This window comes from Zalophus californianus, chromosome 10, assembly GCF_009762305.2.
Source record: "Zalophus californianus isolate mZalCal1 chromosome 10, mZalCal1.pri.v2, whole genome shotgun sequence".
Lineage (NCBI taxonomy): Eukaryota > Metazoa > Chordata > Mammalia > Carnivora > Otariidae > Zalophus > Zalophus californianus.
Window position 1 is genome coordinate 34,044,289 of NC_045604.1, and position 26,322 is coordinate 34,070,610.

The 26,322-nt window shown below is 48.5% G+C and overlaps 1 protein-coding gene across 2 annotated transcripts; it reads right to left on the reverse strand.

Moving 5' to 3' along the window:
• Nucleotides 1–2,179: 2,179 nt before the first annotated feature.
• Nucleotides 2,180–25,822, reverse strand: CD34 (CD34 molecule). 2 transcript variants are annotated; one of them, XM_027612192.2, is made up of 8 exons: nucleotides 25,493–25,820; nucleotides 15,014–15,196; nucleotides 14,101–14,354; nucleotides 12,781–12,861; nucleotides 5,157–5,307; nucleotides 4,864–4,916; nucleotides 4,381–4,545; nucleotides 2,180–3,682 (listed from the first exon to the last, which is right to left on the reverse strand). In XM_027612192.2, exons 1-8 carry the CDS (start codon nucleotides 25,569–25,571, stop codon nucleotides 3,497–3,499), a joined length of 1,152 nt encoding a protein of 383 aa, XP_027467993.1. In that variant the 5' UTR covers nucleotides 25,572–25,820; the 3' UTR covers nucleotides 2,180–3,496. The 2 variants fall into 2 exon arrangements, with proteins under 2 accessions (XP_027467993.1, XP_027467994.1); XM_027612193.2 differs by having other exon boundaries at nucleotides 3,679–3,816; nucleotides 25,493–25,822.
• Nucleotides 25,823–26,322: the final 500 nt, after the last annotated feature.

The following is a 26,322-nucleotide window of genomic DNA, read 5'->3' on the forward strand; positions in this document are numbered from 1 at the left end:
GTAAGCTCTGTATGGATTTGTGCCTGCTCTGTCCCCAGCCACTAGACCAGTGCGGGTACCCAGCAGGATGTTTTCCATAAGACTTTCGGAATGACTCAAGGCTGGCCGTGAACTCCTTGGGTGGGGGCTTTCGGAACAGAAGCAGCAACCTGTTGCCCAAAATTGCTTACCTGCTACTGGGTTTGCGTGAAGAGGAAGTATGGGGTTGATCTACCTAGAGGGGATGGAATGGGGATGACCCACGTATACAGACTTAGAGGACAATTCTGTTTATCCATCTAGATGCAACTCAGGCAGAAGACACTTCCGGGCATGCTTTCCACAACGGACTATGTAACACTCTAGTTCATTCCCTGGGGCTGACTGTGGGCACCGCGGTGGGAGTTGAGCCTCACAGCTTCCCTGGGGCCTTTAGTCTCTCCTTTGTCCCAAGACCCCGGGACCTGCTTGGCTGGCCAGGCATGGGAGCACATGTTGATGAAAGGCTCTAGAGATGAAGCCCCAAACCTATTCTGACCCTGCCCTTGCCAGCCTCATGACATCCAACTGGAGGAACCCTGAAGCCTGGCAGAAGAGTGGCACGGTACGATGAAGGGAAGAGCTTTGGACGCAGGACACCGGAGTTCCAGGGCATCTGGGCCAGCCAGCCACATCTCCTCTCCGGGCCTTAGTTTGTCTTTAATGTGACATAAGGGAGTTAAGTTGCGTGTATCTCTAAAATCCTCTTCAGCGGTGACTTCTTATAGTTGTATGAGCCTCATATATGAGATCTACTGGACCAGGCTGTTTAAGGGTGGGGCAGCCGGGAGAGAATCCCCACACGGAAACCAGGGAACTGAAATTGAGTGGTAGGAGCCCAGCATGGCCAGCAGGTGGAGCCATTGCTGCGCCAGGGTGCTCAGCCAAAGGTGGGAAAGTTTGATTTTTTAAGAGTGCAAGGAGTCCTTTGGGGCAAGCTGTCCAGCCACCAGAGAGAACTAGCTGCCAAGGCACCCTCTAAATACACACACACACACACACACACCTTCCTCCCAAAGTCTCCACTGGCCAACAGACTCAGGGTAGAATACAATAGCAAGTTGCTGGGCCTTAGGGTGGACACATTTCAAAGATCCAGGTGCTTTTTCTCCTCCTTCCACGTTTCTCAGGAGCCTGTACCCTGTACACCCCTTCTCCCTGCCATCTGAAACCTGGCAGACCCTTATCGGGTCACTCTCAGGGCAGGATGTAACTAGGTGGAGGCCAACCCAGCTTCTCTTTACAGACGACCATCTCCCCTTCCTGCCACTGCCCAGGGTCAGCCATCACCTTCTAGGGAAAGTTCTAGATCTCATTCCTTGCCCCCCACCCCCGGCCCTGCCCCCTGAGTCCTGTGGAGGAACCCCTGGTGAGAGCAGTTGGAGAAAAGCAAGGGGGAAGTTGGTGGGGGGGAGTTCTAAAGGGAAAGGTCTGGTTTTGGCCCGATAAGAATGGAAGGATCCTTTGTTTGGCCCCAACTGCCTCTACCACTGTTGACACACTTGGGGGTGTTTCCTGAAGCTACTGAGCAGTGTCTGGCAGTGCTCCCTCCCCCACTTCCTATCCCAGCCGCGGGGGGCGGGGGGAGGTCTGGGAGCTGGGGGCTGCCCTTGCAGGCCTGTTTGCAGTTAGGCTGGTGTCTTAGAGCTGAAGGCAGAAGCACCCCCGCGTGGAGTTGGCAGCCCAATCTCTAGAGCACAAGCTGCCTGCACCAGCCTCCACTGTTCTGCTCCCGGCTCGGGGTGGAGAGGGTGTGATAATCCAAGGTGCATGGGGCTCCTTCTCTTGCTGGTACATATTTTGCATACAGGGACCAAAGTGTGCCACTCCCCAGAGAGGTGTTCACGGAAGCCCCAGCTCCTACGTCCTCCGCACACCCCCCTCCACCCTGAAGGCCTCTGCTGCACTCTGGTCTGTCTTTCTTTCTAGGACTAGGAACACCCAGCCTTTCTGTGAGCCTCCTCCAACTGCCGGAGATTTGGTCAAAGAGCAGCACCATGGTTTTTGCCTGTATCCCCTGAGATGGGCCCACCTCTTTCCTGGCTTGCCCCTCCCCCTCCCCCTTCCCCCCCTCCATATCATTGTGAAGTCCAGCCCAGTATGACTGGGACACCACTGTGGCATTCAGACACACCTGGCTGGGACAGCGACACAGAACAGATGTGTCTCAGTATCACTTTAATTACAGTATTTACACACACCATTTTGTATTCAGAAATAAAATCCACCCAATCTTCCTATCTCTGGAAAGTTCTATTTCCAACCGTCATTGAAACCAGGATCCCTGCTCACCCCTCTGGAAAGAAAACAAAAATGCAAATGAAAACCTGGGCCACCTACAGAGGAGGTGGCTTGTGATGAAGGTCCTCTGGAGATGTCGAGGGGCCCTGACTACACGGGGGTGCAGAGCAGTGAGGGGCTTGGGGTGCGGGAGGCAGAGACAGAAAGGAGTCTGCTGGGAGACTGAGTCCACAGCTCAACCCAGGAGTCAGGGGGTGGAAGGAGGAAGCTATAGAGATCAGAGGTTAAGGCCAGGACCTAGCCTCTGAGCAAGGGGTTTCCTCAGAGGTGCACAGGTCAAGAGGCTTGGCTCAAAGATCTGGTCCCATGGTCCTGTCCACTCAGAACCACAGGGAGAAACAGGGGCCCAAGATGAGACTCTGTGAGCCCCAGAGAGACAAAGACTGGGCCATCCCCTCTCCCTCATTTGTCCCCAAAGGTAGGAACGCATGTGTCCACACACCCCTACCCTGTCTCCCAAACACAGACACAAGACATTGTTCAAAACTTGGAGCCTCATTCCAGGCTCAGCCAGAAAACAGTGCAGGCTTCTGTACGCAGATGTAGGGGGAGAAGGTGTGGAGCTCAGGGGAACCTGAGGGAAGCCAATGCCTGAATCCACAGTGACTTGGCATGGGTATAAGGGAGATGGTTTAAGACAAGTCTTGCTGGTTATTATCATTACAAAGGAGCAGGTACACTGGGTTGCTTTGGTTTCCTTAAAGTAGAGAAGACAGACATGAGGAAGAAACAGGAAAAGGCAGAGCCTCCTGGGAGGAAACTGTAGCCCAGAAAAAGCCCATGCTTCCCCTGGGAGTTCTTTTAATAAGGCGGAGAGGAGGGAGAGGGAAGAAGCCCATTTGTGAATGATGCAAGATCATCACCCCCCCACCCCCCAACCCTGGTAGCTTCCCTGCACTTTGGCATTTTCCCCTCATACCTTCACTCAAAGTAGACGAGATTCTAAGCTTAGCGAGCTGAACGTGGAAAGGGCAGGGGTTACCTCCCGGTCCCCAAGGTGGAGAGAACCCCTCGGCCTGGTGGGGTGCAAGGCCCCAGGAACGGCCTCCAAGGGTGTGTGCAGCAGGAAAGGGTAGAAGGTAAGGGATGGTAGCTCCAGCATCGAGGCAGCTTGTGGTCAGATGCAGGGAGGGGCCCCTTCCCCAGACCTTGCCCGGCCTTGCCCCACCCAGCCGAGTCACAATTCTGTATCAGCCACCACGTGTTGTCTTGCTGAATGGCCGTTTCTGGATGTGGCCTGGCCGGTCCCGTTCTCCTGAGCCCCTCGGTTCACACTGGCCTTTCCCTGAGCCTCAGGGGAGGCCCCAGAGCCTGAGCTATAGCCCTGGCCTCCACCGTTCTCCGTGTAATAAGGGTCTTCGCCCTAGACAGTGTATAAATAAAGGAGCATTATCTGGTAAGCAGGGGAGTGAGGCGGTGATGGGGGGGTAGGGAGGGGGGGTTGCAGCTGCATGTGCAGACTCCTTTCTTCCTGAAGAGCGGTCAGGGTTCCAGCTCCTAGAGGAGAAAGGACAGAGGAGAGGCACCACACCGTGCCACGGAGACTCAGGAACCAGCTCCCGCCAGCAACCAGGCAATCCCCAGGATGGAATAACCTCCCCAGGGCAGGGAGCAGGCCAGAGGCCAAGAGTCAAACCCCAGCCTTGTCCTCCCACATCCAGAACTCTTCAAGAGTAGACTTTCTTCACATATGTCCCCTTCCTGTGAGTAGATGGGACCCATGGGCACTTAATATACATGCAAAAAAGTGTGGCTGATTTAGCAGCCTGTTCTGGTTGTACCCAGCTGAACTACCCCTGGCAAAATCAGAAATAGATGATATGAGCCATCTGCTGCCACAGTGAGCGGGTGGGCTGACCCCAGTTAGTGCCCTCTTCCTAATCTGCTCCATATTATTCAGCCTTGTCAACCGACATGGTAATGCGCGTGTATGCACGTCCATGCATAAGGGCACAGAAGAACCGTTCCTGGGATTTCTCCTCCCCGCTTCGTGACACTTATGGACCTCCCCAGAAGACCACTATCTTCCTCATTTTCTCTGCCCTGGACCCCTAAACTGACCAGCCTTTCTCCTGTGGGGCTCCAGCTGTGGCGATTCATCAGGAAATAGCCAGTGGTGCCCAAGACAGCCAACAGGATCCCTGAGGTGACCAGTGCAATCAGAGTCTTGCGGGAATAGCTCTGGTGGCTCCCAAGATCTTGTTCAGTGAAGCCTTGGATCCCCAGCTGGAAAGGTAGACGCAGAAAAGACAGACTGTCACTTGTGGGATGTGAGTTCTGGAGCCCATGCTAGACCCAACAGAGGAGAAACACGAGAAGACTTTGACCTCAGGGATTTTTCTAGACAGGATTTAAGACTGACATCTTTTAATCAAGTTGCACCATAAAGTTATGGTTCAAGCACAGAAAGGTAAAGACTGTCGGAGAAGGATGGAGAGAGAGGAAGGACAGGTCTAGAAAAGAGAATTACTTTCTCCCCTACTCGAGTGAATTCCCCTGACCCAGTATTTCCTCTGAGAATTCCCATCATCTTAGAGAACTTACCTTTTTCAGGTCAGACTGGTGCTTTTTCAGAAGTTGGAGCTTACTGGAAAGTTCTAGAATTAGAAACAGGGACTGCTGAATCTAGAAGCTGGAAGAGCTGTGCTCTCCTATGATGTTCTAGATGATGCTCTGATGGCCAGGGTGGTCCATCTCAGGAGAGCCTCTCCCAAAGTTAGCCTGGCTCTTCTCCTTAGCACCTGTGCTCTTTAAGCTCAGACACTAGAGTTTCTACCCAGGATCCTCTAACTTCAGCCCCATCCCTTCCTAGACCCCGAGACAGATGGGCCCCTTACCTGTTCTGTTGGCCAAGACCAGCAGCAGGCAGTGAGGCCTCACCTCAGACTGGGCCAGAAGCAAGGAGCACACCCCAGCCCCAGCCTCAGCCTGCTCCTTCTCACACAGGACTTGGGTCAGTTCCTCTTCATTATTCTTCTTAAAGTCCTCCTGGGAAGACAGAAAGAAATGGCAAGCAGAAGATGAAATTACTAATGTACCCCAAACTGGGTCCAGAGTCTTAGGCAATAATCCTGATTCAAGTCACACTATTACCCTCTATTACCCTTCTCTCCCCCTAAAATTATAACTGGAAAAAAAAAAATCCTGTGAACTGTATATGTGCAAAAACTCAGTAAGAAAAAAACTCCAAAATTTTCCAGTACCAAAACAATATGTATCAGTGCGATAGGCGGCACTGAAAGGGGCCGAGAACGAATTCAGGGAACATCATCTTATTTAAGGATCGTCCGTGCACACGTACACTATTTCAAATTAAATTCAAAAGAAATCGCCGATACCAGAAAATGTGAACAGTGTGTTACTGACAAACAGAAAATCCTTTGTTTCAAGGTTACAATAGCCCCAAATGTTGGAGGAAAAGCCAAAGGGAAGTGAGGCTGGAGCACAAATCTCTGGCTGTAGGCTCAGTGGCATCAGCGGGCCCTTCCCTCCTACCCCCCCAAGGGGGCTCGCAGAGAGCCTGGCTCAAACTGAAATGGCGTTTTTTTTATCATCCTCTCTTTCTCATTAACGGCATGGAACCCAGTTTTCCATGAGGTTCTCAGATTGCTCCAGGTTGCTGGCTGGTCTCTAGGACTCAGGGACTCAGCCCCCCAAAGGAGAAATCCTCATGATTCTTTGATAGTTGAGTGAGTCCCAGGACGGGGATGAGTCAAAAGCATTGGCTGTACCCTTCCAACACCCTGGTCTTCTCACACGTCCCAGGATGTGTTCCAGCAGCTTCCAATCAGAGCCCCCCCCCCCGCCACACAAACACACACACACACACACACACACACACACACACACACACACAGGAAAGGAACCGAAACCAAGACTTTCTCCTCTGTCCGGATGGCAGATGGTGAGGAGGAAATGCCTGAACTGCTCCGACAGCTTTCCTGTTCGGGGAAAATTGCTGGGGCGTGTGAGGGGCATCCGAACTGAGCCTCCGTGGAGGAGAAAGCTTCCTGTTTGTGGGGCAGCGCTGCTCCTTGGGGCCCTCCCAGCTTGGAAAGCAGCCTGGGTATTTTCCTACGGCTGTGGCCCGCGGCAGGAAAGCCCAGGATCCTTTGCTCCTGCACAAGGCAGAGTCGGGATTGGCCCGAGGCCCCAGCTTTCTTCTCTCAGCTGGAATTTAAGGGAGCTCAGGAGGAGCTCACTGGGCTCGGATGAGGCCAGAAGAGCAGGGTTACCTAACCTCCAGGTCACAGAGAGGAGTCCAGAGGTAGCCTCAGAAGGCCCTCAAGAACCAAGATCACAGAAATAACGAATTCTCGAGCCACTGCTGTTTTACCCCTGAGGGAAAGGTCTCTAAGGAAGTACTTGGATAGAGGCTCTGTTTCTGGAAAAATCTGGTTCTTGAACAGAGCATTTGTGGCAGGCAGTCTGGACACCGTTGGATATGGTCAACAGTCTGCTTCTTCTCTAGGCTCCTTTCTCTTTGGGGAGCCTTATGTTGCTTTCCTGTGAACACCACACCCTCCCAAACACCATGCCTTCTGGATAAGGAAGAGGGAAGTCCCTACCCAGATGACTCTAGGCTTCTGGAGTGTCTCTGGTTGAGATACGTCTCCTTCCTGAGAGAGGCAGAGGGACAGGGCTCCCGCATAATCTAAACAAGCCACACAAAATGGCACCTTGCTCAAACTACAGAAACTTAAGAAGCTGCACCTCAACCATAGTCACCTCTTCTGACATTTATGAAGCCCCAGTTGTAAGACACTGTGAAAATCTCTGCACGTGTATCAAGTGTGTGGTGGGCTAGGGGTGGGGGTGGGGTAGCTATGAACTTCACACAGTCACAGCTCTGTCTGCATGCATGGCAGAGAACATACATGATGCTTACTATGTCTCCGGCACTGTTCTGAGTGCTTTATGCATATTGGCTCATTTAGGCTTGGCATAATCCTTTCAGATGGGTGTTATTATTCTCCCCATTTGACAGATGAAGAAACTGAGGCACAAAGAGACAGGTGACAGAGGTAGTTCCATGGTAGGAACCATGACAAAGGTACTGCTAAAATGCTATGGACATTCAAAGGAGGGTGAGGGCACATCAGGTTTGGGGTTAGCAGTAACATGTCAAAGTAGGTCTTGAAGAATGGAGAGAATGTGTGCTGGAGAAGCTGGTAGGGAAAGGCCTTCAGATGGGGTGCTACCACCATGGGAAGCCCAAGTGTGTGAGAGCCTGTGACCTTCACAACCCTGGCTATAAGAAGAAGGAAGAACACCAGCTTCTTCCTTGGATTCCCCATCCTTCAGGACTCCACTCAAATCCCACCTCCTCCATGAAGTTGGTCCTATCTTCCATAGACTGGGCATCAGTCTTGCCTCTCCTATTTACTAGGTTCTTTGCAAGTCATGCAGCTGGTTTGAGTGTGAGGTTCCTAAGCTGAAGACTGAGTTGTGACTAAGGAGATGTTGTATGAAGAGCGCCCAACAAGGTGTATGGAACTTAACGGGCACTGGACAAATGGCAGCTAGTACTGTTACTATTAATAAACAAACCATACTATGCACCATATCCCCCAGAATCCACATTTTGAGGTTTGATTATCTTCTGCCTTACTGTCATAGTCATTTCACTCTGGCTAGACTCTAAGACTCCTTAGTTGGGGGAGTGGGTGTACGTTACATAATTTCGTAATTTTGAACCCAGACTGCACTAAGCATAGCACCAAACAAACAAAGGAACTCACAGAATTGTTGTTCAACTTAACGTCCCAACTGGTTTGGCCTCCACACAGGATTCCTCCACCCTTTGCTTAGTTTCTTGGACTAAATTCAAGGGAATGACCGCGGCCAGCCTCCCACTTTGGAGTTCAGCGGCATCAGTGAATTGTGTTGGGGACTGGAGAGGAGCAGGTGGATCTTGAACAAAGCACAGTGTTTCTCCGGATGCTTGAAATAAACATCCTTCCCCAAGAGAGGCTGTGGGCAGATACCATGGGAGAGTGGGCAGGAGGAAGCCACAACCTTTGCCATTTCGCTCATGAGAATCAGATTTGTGAGCCCCTAGCCACATCTGCTCACACAGGTTACTTTGCAAAAATAATACCTACAATAAAAAAACCATCTAACCTTTCTTGGGTAGCATCCTCAAACTTTGCAAAGACTCCTAACATGTTAAAGAAGCATGTTAAGCATTGGAGTGGGGAAGAGAGGGACAGGTATTTTTCTAAATGAGCCTTAAGGTTTTTCTCAGTGCTGAGATTTTTAGGATCAATTCTCATTCTCTCTTTCTCTCTCATTTTATCTATTTTGGTGTGAGTTTGATATTGGAGGTAAAACCTTGTTTTCATTTAGAGACTGGAGTGAAGGGCCTGCCACAAGTCACACAACGAGGGGGAAGCCGGCCAAGGGTAAGGAGTTAGGCTGTCTCCAGATCTCAGGCTCTCTCCAGGAGACACACTGTCTTCATCTGTCCTCCATCTGTAAGTTATTTTTTTCTGCATGGAAACTGACCTTTAGTGTTTGGGCAGAGGGCAAGGAAGGCGTGGGCTAGGGGATACGATCTGGAGGTTGGAAGCAGCCTGCCTGAGATGAAGTCAATGTGACAGAATAAGGGTGAGGTGAACTAGCTGAGTAAATACAACCTCTGCGTAGAAACACATGTGGTTCAAAAGAAAGGTAGTTCTCAAAAGCAAAATAGTGGACAAAAGGCTTGAATAGAGATTTCTCCAAAGAGGATATGGAAATGGCCAACAAGCACATGAAAAGATGTTCAACAACACCAATCATTAGGAAATGCCCATCAAAAGCACGATGACATACCACCTCATGCCTATTGGGATGGTTACGATATATGTGTGTGTGTATATATACAGGACATAACAAATGTTGGTGAGGGTGTGGACATATTGGAACCCTTGTGCTCTGTCGGTAGGAATGGAAAATGGTGCAGCTGCTATGGAAAACAGTATGTCGAGTCTTCAAAAATTTAAAAATAGATTTACCAAATAATCCAGCAACTCTACTTCTGGGTATATACCCAAAAGAAATGAAATCAGAGTAATAAAGAGATATTTGTACACGCATGTTCATAACAATATTATTCACCATGGTAAAAGGTGGAAGCAATCCAAGTATTCGTTGGGGGGTGAAGAGATACATAAAATGTGGTTTATACAAACAATGGAATATTATTCAGCCTTGAAAAGGAAGTAAATTCTGACATAGGTTACAACATGGATGAACCTTGAGGACATTATGCTAAGTGATATAAGCTAGTCGCAAAAAGATAAAGGCTGTATGACTCCTCCTATGAGGTACCTGGAGTAGTCAGATTCACAGAGACAGAAAGTAGAATGGTGGTGGCCAGGGGCTGGGAGGCGGGCGAATGGGAAGTGGTTTAATGTGTGTAGAGTTTCAGCTCTGGATGATGAAGAGTTCTGGAGACCGCACAACAATGCGAATGTTCTTAGTACCGCTGAACTATTTGTGGGACTTCTGAATGGTTAAGGTGGTACATTTTATGTTATGTGTATTTTACCACCATTAAAAAATTTCTTGGTGGATTTCCCCTGGATAAATGGCTATAGCCTAAGAGAATAAAGTAATCTCACATTTTGGAAACTCTTTGGGAAACCATAACCACAAAAACTAAATTACCCTGACACTGTGGCCAAGAGAGTGAAAGTCAGACTCAGAGTGACAGGTGCTGCTAATGAGGACTCTAAGATGGGGTAGCAGGTGCTTGAGAAGAGCGTGGGGTTGCCTTCCCTCCCCCAGCTGACAGAGGTGATTTCTGTCTAAAGGTGAAGGATGGGGAGCAAAAGGAGAGTAGTTGAGAAATGAATGTCTGCAGATACATGGACAAAAGACAGGCCTATATGATCCACATAGTGAGAGCTACGAGGTCAGATATGCAGTACATCCCAGTGCAGAGTGAGTGTCTGAATACCTGAGAACAGTCAAGCGTAATTCTGTTATGGGAATACACTGGATGCAGGAGCATGCCAACATGACACAAGTACTCAAGGACATGATGTTAGGGGAATTCAAATCCTTCATGCTTCTCATCAGGCTGTGAGCAGGACTTGAGTTTCCCACGGTTAGAACCAGTGCCTTAAGGTCCTCTGACACCAAGAGTGCAAAGGCAACCTAAGGAAAATGAGCAGGCACCACGCCACTCATAGCCCTTGGAACAGACTGATTATCAGACAAGCACGCATTAGGACCCAAGGAAAAGGAATCTGAAACACAATCGGGAGCTTTGGCTAAAGATTCTGAGCGAGGATTGCTAACTGGGGAAAAATTACCTTGGGGGGCTTAGGAGGCACTGCTGCTTGGGGGCTGGGGCAAAGGAATCCTGAGGAAGAAAGGGGACCAAGAGTGGCAGAGGGGCCAGGAAAACCGTAGCATGACCTGGTGCTACCACAGAGCTGATTCATCATGAGCAGCGCAGAAGCCTTCTTCAGGATACCAGAGGGCTTGCTGCTTTTCCACATCCCTACTCACAGATCCTCCTCAGACCTCAGAAGGGAGTATAGACCTTCTCAGCTGTGGCATGAATAGATGAGACCATAAAGACCACAGACAGAAAGCAACCACAGCACAGTAAGGGGAGTTATTTCTGGAGTAGCAGTAAGTTTCCAGCACCTTGTCTTGTACGATGACCCTAGTTAAATGTGAACCTCGAAGAGCAATGGACAGACACTTAGAATGCTCTGCAATTAGTTCTAAATCGGTGGTACAAAGAAGCAGCATTTTGGCACAGGAAAATGAGTGCTTAACCAGGATATTACTAAAAAAAAAAAAAAAGTCACTTTTTTAAAGCTATAATTAGCAAAGGGTTTGGCAATTTTTTTTAAATAAGTAGAGTTGAAAGTCAGTATCAGAAACACAGAGTATTACCTGTACATTGTATAATCATGTTTAAGTTCACCATTTTGCAAATTGCACTTGTTATCTATTGTGTGAACTTATATCTTTGCAATTTCCATTGTTTTTAAAAGTCCTAGGCTAAATAAAGACCTTAGGTATAATTTTAAGAGATCTGTGAGTCAGAATGACCCAGCTGAAAATCACAGGTAAAATATGGGTAGTCAGAATGGACAAAATAAATAGCCGAATGTTTTCTACAGACTGTACAGTCTACCCAGGTCCTTTCCAATCTATGCAATCACACACCACATATATGGCTCCCTTAAATGGATTCCCAACTTGTAAGGAAATGTTTTTTCCTACAAGTGAATAGGAAGAGTCCTGTCATTCCATTCTTTGCCAAGGAAATTGTAACTGTCAGGAAAATTTGCTGAAACAAAGCAAGAACGTCTGCTATCACCATTAAAAGTTAATGTGGTACTGTATAGTCTTACCAATGCAATAAGACTTGAAACCGAAACAAGGTGTAACTACTAAAAAGGAGGAGAAAAACAATGTACTGTGGTAGGTAACAAGATAGCTTGCCTTAAAAAAATCAACTATAAAGCTCTTGTAATTAACAAGTAAGTTAAAGAAAATGGCTAAACCCAAGATAAATTTCAGAACTCAACTTTCTAATATACCACCAGTGATCAATTAGAATATTTAATGGGAAATCTATATTATAAATAACCTTAAAAAGTTCATAAAGCCTACAGGAAACAAAACCTAGCTTTTGGTTTTTGAAAACTAAAAAGACAATATGCTGAACAATACAAGAGAAGACCAGAAAAGTATAGAGGGATTTATAGCAGTTCCAATGAAAATTTTGTTTTTTTAAAAAATTTTGACAAGATGTTTCTAGAGTTTTTCTAAAAGAATAGACAAAAATACATATTTTTTTATAGTGTAGCAAGCAAAGCCCTGCTTGGCCGGATATTTAAAATACTATAATGTAAAAGTATAATAATTTAAACAAATTTAAAACAGGCCAAAAAAAGACAAACCGAACAAATAAAATGTCTCTGAAGAATATGCCCTGGGACATATAAAAACTTAATAGAAGCTAAAAAACAGCATTCCAATCAACAATGGAAGGTATCATTCAAATAAATAATGTTAGGAAAACCGGTTATATGGAAACTACAGCATTACAGCACAAAGACATTCTATATGGATTAAAGAGTTATATGTCAGTCATAATAAACTAATTGGTATTTTAGGTTACTAGTTTATGTTTAACTAAGGACTTTCTTAACACAAAAGCAAACTTAAGTCTGACAACGGACATACATATTCAATGTACGACGGAGGAGGGAAAAAGTAACAACTAAATTTAAATAACATTGTCTTTGCCTTCTTTGTCCACCAGGTGGGGCCTCTTACTCCCTAAACCCAAAGCTCGGGGCTGGAAAGTGCCTGACCAAGCTAAGTTCTTCCCACCTCCACCAAAGTCTGGTCCAGTCCAAGATGGCTTAAGGATGTGCAGAAAGGATTGCAGGAGAAGAGGGAGGAGGAAAGGATGGGGGTGAGGTGGAGGAGAGTTTGACTTACACAGCTGGAGGTCTCATTTAGCTCTAGGCAGATACCTTGGGTCAATTTCACTTCTTTGACTTGGGAACATTTGATTTCTCCCTGTATTAAAACAAAAACAAAGTAAATACGCCAGTACCTTTGCCCTTCATTCCCTCCCCCACCTCTTTTCCTCTTTGATTTCTGTGAGGTACTCTTTTAAGAGGTTTTAGGAAAAGGGAAATTTAAAAATGTTAGGGGACTAGAGCTATACAATGGTATTCCTCCCTTCCACCATCTCACTCCCATCCCCAAGAGATAATCAAAACTTGTTACGAGGCCAGGCTTGCCAGCAAGTAGCCATCTGCAGTCTTGGTAAACATTAGCTTGGATGGTACAGAAATGGAAGAAGGGAGGAACTTTTCCCACCGGGGCTATTTTCCCTGCAGTGGATTATACACTTGCAAGTAAGGTCGTATCAGCAAACAGATAACGGGGCAGCCGGGCAGAACCTGGTGACACTTTTTCCTCTTGGCCCCTTGGACTCCCCAGATTCCTATTCTAGTTCCTTTAAAAACAGAAACCAGTCGGGTTCCTCACGCCTGCCTCCAGGCTCCACGCCCTCATATTTTCTCCCTTTCCTGCTAAAAGCTGTTGACAGCCATAGACCCCAAGGCTGAGCTCACCATCCGTGGGCTGCCCAGTTCTTCATGGCTTCTCTATGCCTGGCATATTGTCAAACCTTCTCATATACAGGAAATGGTAGTTGTCCTAAACCCTTTTGGAAAAGTGGCCCCATTAAATGGAGGATGGTTTCCAAATATGCCCGAAGGGAGATGGTGCCCTGGTCAAAGCCCAGACGGAGAGGTACTAGCAAGAACCACAGCAGACCTCCAAGAATCCCTCTTTACTTTCTACTCCCTAGAAATGAAATACCCACAGCATTGGGTATACCTGTCTCCACTCCTCTCTTCCCCTGTCTATCCTTTCCAGCAATATTCAAGCTGCATAGTTTCTTTTTTAAAAAGATATTATTTATTTATTTAGAGAGACAGAGAGAGAGCACATGAGAAGGGGAGGGGCAAAGGGAGAGAGAGAATCTCTAGCAGACTCCTCACTGAGCGCGGAGCCCAACATGGGGCTTGATCCCACAATCCTAAGGTCGTGACCTGAGCTGAAATCAAGAGTCAGACGCTTAACTCACTGAGCCACCCAAGCACCCCTAAGCTACATATTTTCCTTGCTAATTCTTACATGACCCAAATCTCACTGGTTGGGATGAGGAGAGGTTGAAAGGAAGAGGGGGTTTGCATACATATGAAGTGAGGGGATAATCTGCCACTTTTGGCCCAATTCACCCACCCTGATGGTACTTGGGGTAAGAGAAAATGATGTAGAGTGTTCAGTGGGGGATGTCACAAGGCTGGTGCTGTTGTATGGGGGATCCGAAACATTTCCAGGTAGCAGGCTGGGCTTCAAGGTCATGTTTGAAGTTGAAAAGCCCGTTGGGATAGAAGTTACTGTGATAGCTAAAGAGGTCTGTGACTGGACAGAAGAGCTCATGGTCCCGGGCACTGGGGCGATCTCAGAGGTAGATGTGATATTGACTGTAGTCTCTGAAATAGACCAAAACACAAGTATGCATGTGCACATGTTTGCATAAACACACACACACACACACACACACACACACACACCCCTATACATACCTCAGTTCACCGTCTTGAATTAAAACCTTATAGAGAATGATATTGGCATGGACTTCAAACCAGAAAAGGGAATTTGGGGAGTTAAGAGCTACTTCATGTCCCAGCCCTTACCAAACTCATTTCAAGCCAGCTTGTTGGAACCACAGCTATAACTGAGAATGCTATTAGAGGAACTGTTGGGATTCTGACACTGAACTGGATTCTGGTCTACCCTAAGGAAGTCAAAAAGCAGTTTGAACCTGAAGAGATCAGAGATTTCTAGGGAGTCCTCATCTGATCCTTATTTCATCACTAACCTGAACTCAGCATGAGAGCAGGGTACAAGGAGAATGACTGATCAGGATCAGCTGCTAAAGCTGCCTGAGAAAGCTGTCACTATAGATCACTATACGTTATCAGGAACTTACTTCAGGGTCCCCAAAGCATGATGCACAAACCATATTTCGTGGGGCTTGTATGTTTCCATCTGTGGGGGAAAGAAGGCCTGGAGGTGGTCAGCAAATATCCTAATGCTTTACCCAGGCACAAGCAGCGTCCCTCTGGGGCCTGAGACAAGCACTTTTTACCTGAGATGGTTGCAGTGGTACTACTGTTGTCCTGAGAGACAGGGTACAGGGTGGTACTTCCAAGAGGACTTAGGGTGGTGGCCTCCTGGTTGGATACATTTGCAAACACAGTTGAAGTTATTGCTTGGGTGGTTGACTCTGTGGTGACAACAGTCACGTTTTCCGTATTTGTGAACCCAGAGGCTATAAAGAAACAAGGAGGACAAGTCAGAACCTCAATCATCCTGGAGCCTCATGACATCATGGCATCAGACTATCCTTCTGACTAATTTCTCACTACTAGATTTGCCCTAAGAAAATAAGGAAGGGAAAGCTGGTATGCACCAAGTGTCTAATATAGTACTATTTATAGAAGGGAGAAGTTGCAAACAACTAAATGAATTACAATAGGATAAATGCTATATGCACTTCATGTACCATAATCATTACAAATAAAAAATTGTAAGAAAAACTAAAGCCGCATGAGAATACAAGGCAATGTTTGTAACATGTTAAGTAAAATGCTAAAATATCAAATTATATCTCAATAAATATCACAGAGATCTAAAATATGGGGGAGGAAGTACCTTTATTTCCTTTTTAATGTGTCTTCCTCTCTTCTGTCACTCTCCATTCACTAGAGTAATATACTCCTGGAATAATCACTAGAGCCATGCCATGTCCACACACCCCCCTTAAAAATCTTCTGTCTAAGGCTTCCCCATTCCCAAACTCCCTTCATTCTTTCCCTTATGGCCTGCAAACCCAACCTCCCTGTCTTTTGTTGAGAAACTCAGTATGCACCCCGCCCCCTACCAGATTTCTTTCAAGAAGCTCTGACCTGGGAATCCAGTGGATGGAGTAGAGAATATAAGGCCTGGTTTCTCATCAACTGTAGTGGGAAGAAAGCTTAGTTCTGGCTCTGCCAATAACTATGTAGTTTAATGCGTGTGTGTGTATCTCAGTTTACCAATCTCTAAAGTGATGGATTGTTGGGAAAATTAATGACAAATATTAAATTGGTATAGTATAATGCTCCTGGATTTAATTATTCTCTGAAGATCTTCATGAGGGTCCTTGCCTTTCCATGTTTCCTGGGGTACCTACCAGTGCCATCCTTACACCCAGGAAAGAGAAGCTTCCTGACTGGACCTGAACTTCAGAATCTGTATTCTCTTCCTCCTTCTACTCTGCCCGGCCCCAAACTGTGCGGAGTCCATGGGGCCAACAGAGATGTGCCTTCTCTCCTAGGTTGTACAGTGGGGACCAGAGCTCCTAGAACGTCTTGCCCGAATGGTTCTTTCCTCACTTGAGAATCTTCATGGGGCCCTTTCTCCCAGTCCATCCTTCTGAGGGTGAACTGTAGCACCGGGTATGTACCTCCAAGGCACGAGAGTAGCCAAGAGGTGGCTGCTTCAGGGAGAAGGTTTGCACGTTTAGCATGTGGGTGATGTGTCACTTGCATGCATAGAAGATCCCCAACAATGTGTGCCAGAGTTGTGAGTAAGAAGGGAAGAGAGATGGGCTAGGGCTAAAGGCCATCTCTTCCTGCTCAGAGACCAACAGGGTCCAAATTCAAACTTGGCCTTCCAGATGGCCATGAAGGTATGTTTTTCAAGGTAAGAGGATAGAGGATATTTCATTTAAATAGGCCTGATTGGTAATTTTGAAGTACTTAGACATATTACTGAGGGCCTCTATTCTATTCTTGGCTTGGGCCCTATAAATGTTAGGGATGGGCTTGGTACCTAGAAGTCAGCGCCCAGCAGTACCACCCTTAAGGAAAGACCCCTGAGGATCCCAGGCCACCCTAAAGTTTGTCTTCAAATTTTCCTGATTGAGATCTAGGTCTGTATCTCTTGGGGTTTCCAGGTAAATAGCAATGTAGAATGACACCTCTTCTTTCCCTCGACATCAAGAGGGAAGTTAGGCTTTTGTTTCATTGCAATTAACTTGGGACCAAGAATGCTGCCTTTAAAAATGGTGACAAGTCTCACTCTCCCACATCTGACTCCCTCCCCACCTGCCGCAAGTAGATTGATATGAATGGTGAAGATAATAATCATATCTTAATATTACGTGCAGGTGAGCGGGAGGAAGAAGTGATATTACCATCTCCATTTTAGAGATAAAAACCTGAATCACCAAGGTTTTGGGCAAGAGGGGAGGCCATAGTTTATGGGGGGCAGGGAGCAATGGGGCCACTGAGGTTTAGCGGACACTTGAGTGGAAGGAGCCAGAGGGTCAGGGAGTGTAAACTGCTAAGGATCAGGATGCATCCTCCACCCTTCTGGGAGAGAAAAGAATGGGCTCCTATCTGGGTCAGGTGGGAGGTGGTCTTCTTATAATAAAGTAGATGGGGAAGCATATCCAGTCTTCCTCTGCTCCTAGATAGGATGCGCTCAGCAATCTGCCCCTAAGGTATGAACTCACTGAAGGGGGCAGGTGGTGGGAACATGTGGACACTGAACCGAAGGATCGTCCTCTCCGGGTACCACTCCAAGGCACCACTGGAACTCCCCCTTGACATCATCCTTCCTTCCCACCCTTTCCTCTTCTTCCTTCCAACACATCAGTTCCTGGGAATCCTATCTGGCTCAGCCTGGCCCAGCCTTTTTCTCTTTCCAAAGAAAGCTGGGCCTGACTGAGGTGATGTCATGTTTTTGAACCCCCTCCCCCAGGGCCTCCTTCACCCAGACAAACAGTTTTGAACTTTTCCAGATGTGAGCGGAGACCTGCTGCTAGTTCTGAGGACAGAGGTGCCTGTGCCAGATGAGTGAAGCAACTCTGGACCCAGGCCAGCTACTGACCCACTAGGGTCGGGCTCCCGGCGGCCATAGCCTCCTCTCGCCCACCACCTGGCCAAACGCTGAGCAAAGGTAGCAGGATCCATCTGCAAAGCGAATGAAAGCCCAACCTCAGATTCATGTCCCTGAGCCTGGAGTGGGCAAGGATGCCCGCTGAGAGCCTGGAGAAACAGTCAAAGAGGGAGGCCAGAAAGGCAAGGCTCAGTGACAGGATACGTGTGAGTTGATGTAGAGCAAGGGAACATGGCGGTAGGGCCCTGGAAGCTAATCCAACCGGAGGGGCTGCTGCAGAGGTACTGGCAGGGAGAGCGTCCTGTGGTTTCACAGCTTCTAGGGCTCCCATTCTATCTAGAGCTCCCATGAAGAGACTGCATCTTGCAGGAATAACATTTACATGAATAAAGACTGACCACAGGTCTCTGTTCATCTTATCTTCCCACACACGTCCATGGCATTAAACCATCAAATGCTGACCCTTCTTTATCTGAGTTTCTGTTCTCCCAACTCGGTAAGGGAGTAACAGCAGCTTACCAGTTCCATTCTAGGAGACAATCAGTGAAACCTCCACTCCATTCCCTTCTAGACCGGAGCCTTCCAGACAAATAGCCTTTAGCCCCAACCCAACAGAGCATTTTCTTTTTTTTTTTTTAAAGATTTTATTTATTTATTTGAGAGAGAGAATGAGAGATAGAGAGAGCACATGAGAGGGGAGAGGGTCAGAGGGAGAAGCAGACTCCCCGCCGAGCAGGGAGCCCGATGCGGGACTCGATCCCGGGACTCCAGGATCATGACCTGAGCCGAGGGCAGTCGCTCAGCCAACTGAGCCACCCAGGCGCCTCCCAACAGAGCATTTTCAAATTTAAAATCAAACAAATTAAAATCAAACAAAAGTACAATTTAAAATCAAACAAAAGGCTATCTCCTGCTGTATACTTCCCATTCTACCTTTACTAACTGTGTCTCCCTAGGTACCCGATTTGACTCTAGATAACCTATTTGATCTCAAATCATGAACCTGGGGCAAAGGGAGGAGACAAGGTATCAGGAAGTTAGCAAAAATGAGGATAAGAACCCAAAATGGCCAAATAGAGGTCACAAAAGTCCTGTAGTAAAAGTAATGCATTTAACTTTATAGGAACTTATTCAGAGGTGATTATTCTTGTCTTCCACATCGTTCTAAAAAGCTTGGTTATCTGATATCCTAGCTAAAACTAAAAATTAGAGACTCCTAGAAGCAAACAATAAGGAGAAACAACAGCTTAAAAAAGAAGAAACAGAGATAAAAGAAAAACAGACATGAGTATTAAAACCCACACCAGTCTGGCATCATTTATGGTAGGAGTAAATAAATGCATACACCTTAATAAGCACTAACAAAGTCACTGAGTTGCACCATAACCAAATTATCTTCCTGATCCAACTGAATCATGAAAGTTAAAGTCCTTTTTTTGAGGGGCACACTAAGGAAGCAGGGGCAGAACGTAATATATTTTTAAGAGATTTCTACCTACAATTAGTAAAATGGAGAATCTTTCCATCTTGAAAGAGGGTGTACAGCTCCTCCCATCCAGAAAGCTCTGCTACCTAACTAGCTAAATTCCCATGCTTTAGGAGACTATACTTGGTCTTGCTTTTTTTTTTTTTTTAAGATTTTATTTATTTATTTTAGAGAGAGAGAGAAAGCGTGCACAAGCGGGGGATGGGCAGAGGGAGAGGGAGAAGCAGGCTCCCCACCGAGCAGGGAGCCCAACGACGATGCTGGGGTTCGATCCCAGGACCCCGAGATCATGACCTGAGCCGAAGGCAGATGCTTAATCAACTGAGCCACCCAGGCACCCCTTGGTCTTGCTTTTCAAAGACGCTCTTAGGTTTAGTGGGGTTTTTTGCTGGTGTTTCCCTGATCTCCTGGCCAGACAGCCCCATCCCACTCTTCTGTTCCAATCCTGGCAGCCAGCCCCAGAGGGGTTTCTGGGAGGAATTCTTGGGTGTCTCAGCCCACGGGGAGACAGCACTGGGAAGAAGCAGCCTGCTGCTTCTGTTGGGAACCCCCAGTCTGTGTTTCTGAGAAAACCGTGAAGCCTCCATGTGAAGAGTGTGGGCTCCGCAGTCAGAACATTTACTGAGGTTTCTTTACCTTGTTCTCGCTGTCAGGGCTTGGGAGGAGGCTTCCTCAATTCTCTAGACCTTACCTGTGAAATGGGAATAAAAACCGCCCCTACCTCCTAGTTCTTTTGAGGAATAGAGGAGTTAAGGGGCATAAAGCAGTTAGCCCTGCTTGGTAAACGCTCAAGAAATAGCGGTTATCTTTAGTCAAGGGCCCCCTTCCTTCTGCTTCTCAGAGGCCTTCAGACACGTCTCTCCGCCACTTATCTGGCACAAATCATATATGCTGTTTCCTGAGTATAGGTCTTGTCGCCTCATTTACATTATAAATTTCTTTAGTGTTGGAAGTGTCTCTCGGACTCTCATTCGTTCTACTCAGGGCGCCAAGCACGACCATCTGAGCTCGGAAGAAGTCCTCAGATTGCATGGCGCCCGTGGCAGGCATATGCACGCCAACCGCCTCTACGGACAGCCGTCTCATTCAGGGCTCCAGTTTAAGAGGGAATTTATTAAATTAGGGAGCGACCATGGGAGGATGACCAGAATCAGGAGAGTTCTAGAAACCAAGTCTCATATGGTTGAGGGCCTGGAGTTATTTCATCTAGATCGGGGGTTGGCGAACAGCTGGTGGACCCAATCCGCCCACAGGCCATTTGTTGTATGGCCAGTGAGCTAAGAAGGGCTTTTACATGTTTCAAGTGTTGTAAAATAAAACAGAGTAGACTATGCATCAGAGACAACATATGGCTTCCAGAGTCTACAATATTTACTATGCGGCTCTTGACAGAAAAAGTTTGCCAACCTCTGATCCAGAAAAGAAGAATCTGGGGAGGGAGAATAAATAACTTTATTCAAGACTCATTTCACTTACTTACTCACTCTTATTTTTTGTCATAAGCACCAGTGATGTGCAAAGGACCATGCTCAGTGCTGTGGGAGCACAGAGTAAGAGAAGACTCCTTCCTGCGGTGTGGTGTGGGTGTCGTCCCAACTTAAATAAATCTCTGTCCTCAAGGAGTTTATAATCTAGTGGGACCAGACAGATCCAGTGAGGATTGTCAGGAAGAAATATCAGATTCATTCTGTGGTAGTTCCAAGAATAGAATTAGATTAGAAGTTACTGAAGATTGGAGCGCCTGGGTGGCTCAGCTGGTTAAGAGTCTGCCTTTGGCTCAGGTCATGATCCTGGAGTCCCAGGATGGAGCCCCACTTCGGGCTCCCTGCTCAGCGGGGAGCCTGCTTCTCCCTCTCCCTCTGCTCCGCCCCCTGGTTGTGCTCTCTCTCTCTCAAATAAATAAATAAAATCTTAAAAAAGAAGTTACTGAAGATTAACTGATTCTAATTAAGAATAGAATTTAAAGTTAATGATTAGAAGATACAAGAAAGCTAACTTCATTGTAATACAAAAAAAAAGCTGTAAATAACATGTTTTTGTTTTGTTTTGTTTTTTAAAGGAATGAACTACTCTGGGAAGTGGTGAGCCACCCGTCTTTTCTGGGAGCACTCAGGAAGCGTCCTTGTTATGCGTCTTGCTGAGATTGGGCATCTTGGACTAGCACAAAGAACTGGCTTGTTGGCCTTCTGATGGTTCCTCTGAACCTAAGCTGTGATGTGAGCATAAACCAAGTGTCTGTGGTCCGAGGCTACCAGTGGATTGGGACTCCTCTTTAATATGCAAATAGCTGGTCTTGGCCCCCATCCACATACGCTGGAACCCCAGGCTCCTGAGCTTCCTCTGGGGGCTCAATGCTTCTCCCAGTCCCCTCTTCCTTCATTCTCCTCATTGCCACTGACCCCTTTTCTGCAGCTCTGTGCCTCCCTGTCCTCAGGCTGCTGCCTTTCTCCTTCCGATTCACCGGGGGCCAGCCAAGCACCCAGTCCTTTCTTCCAGAGCACACTAATACCAGGCGAGTGTGTGTTTATCAAAGGTTTGAGAGCATGGCACCAGATCACAGCCCAGCCCAGAAGAGACACCGGCATAAGCTTGAACCACTTAGACATCACTGTGCTAAGCACCCCTGCCACACCATGAAGAGTTTCTTCTCGCCGGGTCTTTTCCACCCTCAGGCACCACTGTTTCCATGCTGCTCCAGGCACCCCTCCTTTCTCTCTCCTCCTTCTGGCCTCTGGATTCCCACAGCCTGCATCTCTTGGGCCCATCAAATATAAAGTTCCACTTTATCTTTATCATGCTCAGCAATTCAACCTCCTGTCTGCCCCTGCACATCCAAGGCCTGGTTTTTTTCACCCAGAGATTCTTTAAGGCATTTTCTTTAACAACGCAACTGGCCACCTAGAGATGCCGCTCCACTACAAGCTATCAGGTGTGGGTTCTTGGAGTCTTTTCCCCCAAATCAGGAAGAAGCAGACTTCCCAATTAAGCCAAAAGGCCTTTTCCTTTACATCCAAAGGGAAGTGATTGATCCAGGGATGGGGGCGGGGCAGAGAACAGGGGCTACGCAGTACACCTCAGTCCATCCCTATTCCTGTGCACCTCGCTCCCCCAGGATGCATGCATCTTTCTCCTCAGCAAAGTCAGCAGCTGTCGGAACAAAACAGCATAGATAATGTGTTTTTATTTCTTAGCTGAGGAGGGAAGAGAATGTTCTCATTAGAGAAGTCAAAATCCAGAAAAATAGGAAATTCTGCCCTGGCAACTCCAAGCATTTTCTCTTGGAGGGTGGTGCTTTTGTTCTTTTTCCACACCTTCACATTTTCAGTTCTCCACACTCGGGGCCGTTTGGTGAGATCAGGCAAAGCCACCGAGAGAGGGAGGCCAGGCGCCCTCGGGGAGCTGAGCAACCCTCCCGCTCCGAGAGTGAGCCCAGGCCCTCCTGCCCGGCCTCTAAAGGAAATCGGGCAGTGAGGCCGTGCGAAGTGGGATTCGTTCCTCCTTTTTCTATTTGTTTTTGTACGACTCTGCGCCCAAGTTTATCTGCTGCAGTTTGGTGCTCCTTGCCCTGAGCTTTTGGAGACGAAGACTCAGAGAAGGAAAGAGGTAAGGACAAGGGAGCAAGGAGGCCCAGGAGGTGGAGCCAAAGGGGTAAGAACAAAGATGCCCAGGCCTGTTCCCTCAGTCAAACAGGAATGCCGCCGAAGAAGACTTCCACTTGCAAAGGTGCTGCCAGCTGGACCGCCCCTACAAAGGGGACCACTGGGGGCCGCTGAGTTAGTCAGAGGTCCCCAAGCCTGCTCCTCCTCAGTCGCCATGTGGCAGAGATTCAAAGGGTGGAGTCCTCTCTCCTCTGGAAAATATCTGATAAAATTCTTTTCCCTTTTCTTTTTCCCCCCCTTGCATGTAGCCCCAGACAGGATATGGGTGTGGGGTCAGCATGCACGAAGGACCCAAAGGAAGAAGAGGAATGTGAAGGGGCGGGATGGGGGTGGGGGTGTCCTTATGGTGAGAGGAAAGATAGGCCATGGAGGTCTTGGAGGGAACAGATGGCCTGAGCCTGACAAGTGGGGTTTCCTAATAACCTGAAAGGCGTCTCCTCCTAGTTGGTGGCATGGCAGGCCTCCCTGGTGGCCTCTCAGCTCCCACGCTGACTCTGGTCACCACCCAGAGCAGCCCCATCTGAAGTAAGAAGAGTCTACTTTCGGTTCGCTGCTGTGCCCATCCTTATGCCAACTTCTCACGGGGACAGAAAGAACTTCCCAGAACAAATCTCTCTGTCGGTGTACATGACACGAGAACCAGCGAACCCCCGGTGCCCTACATTTTGTAGTAATGGCACGGAATTCCTGCAATGTCCCTACGTTAGCATTTCAAGATACGGTCACTCACTTATTTATCCCACGATGTATACCAGGACAGAAAAGGACTCCTAGCGTTAAAAAAATAAACAAACCCTAGAAAGTTCTCAGGGAAGACGTAAAGCTCCAGATTGGCCCAAGTAGTCCATGCCGCAGCTGTCACCCCCCAAAGCTGAAGCAGTGGAATTGTCAGCCTATCTGGCCCAGATTTTGCAGGAGGTCAGTTGCTCCCCCCACCTCCTGCTACAGGCCAAGGCGAGACTGAAGCTGGCCAGCTGAGGAAATAAAAAAGGGTGGGCCTCACTCGGCCCGGGACCAGGTCATCACAAGCTGTGTAGCCAAAGGAGAGTGGAACATCTGATCAGCTGTTCATCAACTCCCCGCTGTTAGGAGGGTGTCCTCTAGCACCCAGGGGAGTTCCCCCGTCTAGCGCTTCGACAGCTCAGTAACAGCTTTTTCCCTGCCCCAGAGGACAGATCCACGGCTGCCAAAGTGGTCAAACCAGAGCCTTACTTAGAGCTTTCTCAAGCCGGGAGTCTCTCTCCAACTGGGTGGGCATAGAGGCGGACAGCAGAGGACAATGAGAGCAAAGGGGCCTAACTGGCAGGCCCAGGTCACTCCGTGGGACCATGGTGGGTGGCCTTTCGGATGGAGTAAGAATAGGGAGTTGGGTGCCCTAGAGGGCTGGAAGCAGAATCTTGAGCAAAAGGGAGAACAACGGACAATGTTTAAAACCTTCTAAAGGCAATGAGATGAGATGGAGAATGCTATCCCCAAATGAAAGCAATTAAGAATAAATATTTATTGAGCGCCTATTATTTCTTCACCAAAGTGAGAGCAAGATCTTAAGGAGTAGGGGCAAGTGTGTGTGACTGGAAGAGCGTCCACTTGCCTGCTAAGCTATTCACTAGTTTCAGAACTTGGAGGGGGAAAGGGGAGAAAGCCCCCAAATGTAACAAGTCTGAGTTAGTGCCAGGGTGGGGGCGGGGGGTAGGGCGATGGGGAGAGAGAGGTAGGGCGCAGAACAAACCCCATCTACCGCCACCTTCTCTCCCACGGACTGGGTGTGAGTGTGGGAAGAGGGAGTTGTAATTTAGCTTTCCGATCTTAAGTGCAAGGATCTTTTCTAAAACGGACCTTTTCAAATAAACTTGCAGTATATAAAAAAAATAATAAAAAAAATAATAAAACGGACCTTTTCTTCATTCCACACTCCCCTGGTCACCTAACTCAGCTGGATTCCTGGGCCTCCTGGGCGTCGGAGCCGGGCCCCGTCCCAGGTTGGCCTCGCTCACATTCCTTAAAGGTCCAATTCGGGCTTGCCCTGTCCCGGTGGTCGGGCGGGCGCCTGCACTTTTTTCCCAGCAGGGGCTCAGGCCGGGGCTTTCGGCATCAACCCCCAGGCGCAAAACTTTCCTGCTTCCCTCCTCCCCTCGCCTGGCTCTGGCTCCGATTTTGTGCTCCGCACCTCTGGCCACGCGAACAGACTGGCATCTTCGAAGCCCTTTACTTTAGAGACAACTCCAACGAGTCGCACGCTCTGACTCCGGAAAGCCCGGGGCGCGCCGCCCGGTTGACACCTGGGCTGGCTGACCCTGGCGGCGGGGTGGCCCGCCCTGCCCTTCCCGTCCGCCCCGCCGCTTCCCAGGTGACTGCGCCGGTCTCGGCGGGGCGCGGTTCAAAGGGCCCGGGTCCCGCCCGAGCCCGGAGCAGCCGTGGGCGTGGGGCGTGGGTGGGGGGCCGGGGTCCCTTCCCTCCGCGCCCCCGGGCTCTGCGCGCTCGGCCGCGGGAGAGCGGGGACCCTCCCCGCCCGCCCGGGCGCGCGGCCGGTACTCACGCAGCAGACTGAGCAGGCAGAGCGCGGTCCAGCCCCGCGGCATCCCGCGCCCCGCGCGCGCGCCCCTGCCGACCAGCATCCTTCCCGCGCCGCTCCGGAGAGATGCGCTTAGCCCGAGACGCGCTCGGCCCGCGGGACGCGCTGCCCCCGCCCTCCGCCCGGGAGCGGGGTGGGCGAGCTGGCTTTTTCCCCTCCCCTCCCTCTTTATTCCTGGCAAGGCCGGCCCCTCTCCTTGGCCGCCACTACCGTGAGCTTCCCCGCTCAGTCCCACAGGCGGAGGACGTTAACAGGGGCCGGGGTTGCCGCCGTGGAGGCCAAAAAAGGTGGAGGTTTGTGCGGGCTCCAGACGACTCCTTCAACTTTATATAGAGGCCCCGTCTTACTCCTTCAAGCTCGACTTCCACTTAACTTTTAACCCCTTTGTGTCAGCCTGGCCGGTGGCAGGGGCAAGTTTCCTCGGAGTTCTCTCTCTGTGTGTTCTTTCCTTTTTGTTTTTCTTTATTTTTAACTTTAAGCCAAGAACAATCTTGCCCAAGGACTCTAGGACCCGAGTTTACAAGTGTGAGCATTTTGCTAATCAGGTAAAACTCAACACATGCCCCATCTGATGCATTTCATGACAGTCACACCAGAGACTGTGCTGCATGGTAATGAAGCATAAAGAGTGAGCAGGACACATAAATGACTAATTATTCATTTTACCCGTCGGAACCATCCTTGTCGATTTTCTTTTCACGTTTTGTCCCCTGCAGGATCTATTTGTGTTAATTTGGAGGGGATTTTCTTGTGACTGTCCCTAATTTTCCACATAGTTTGAGCCCATCACCATC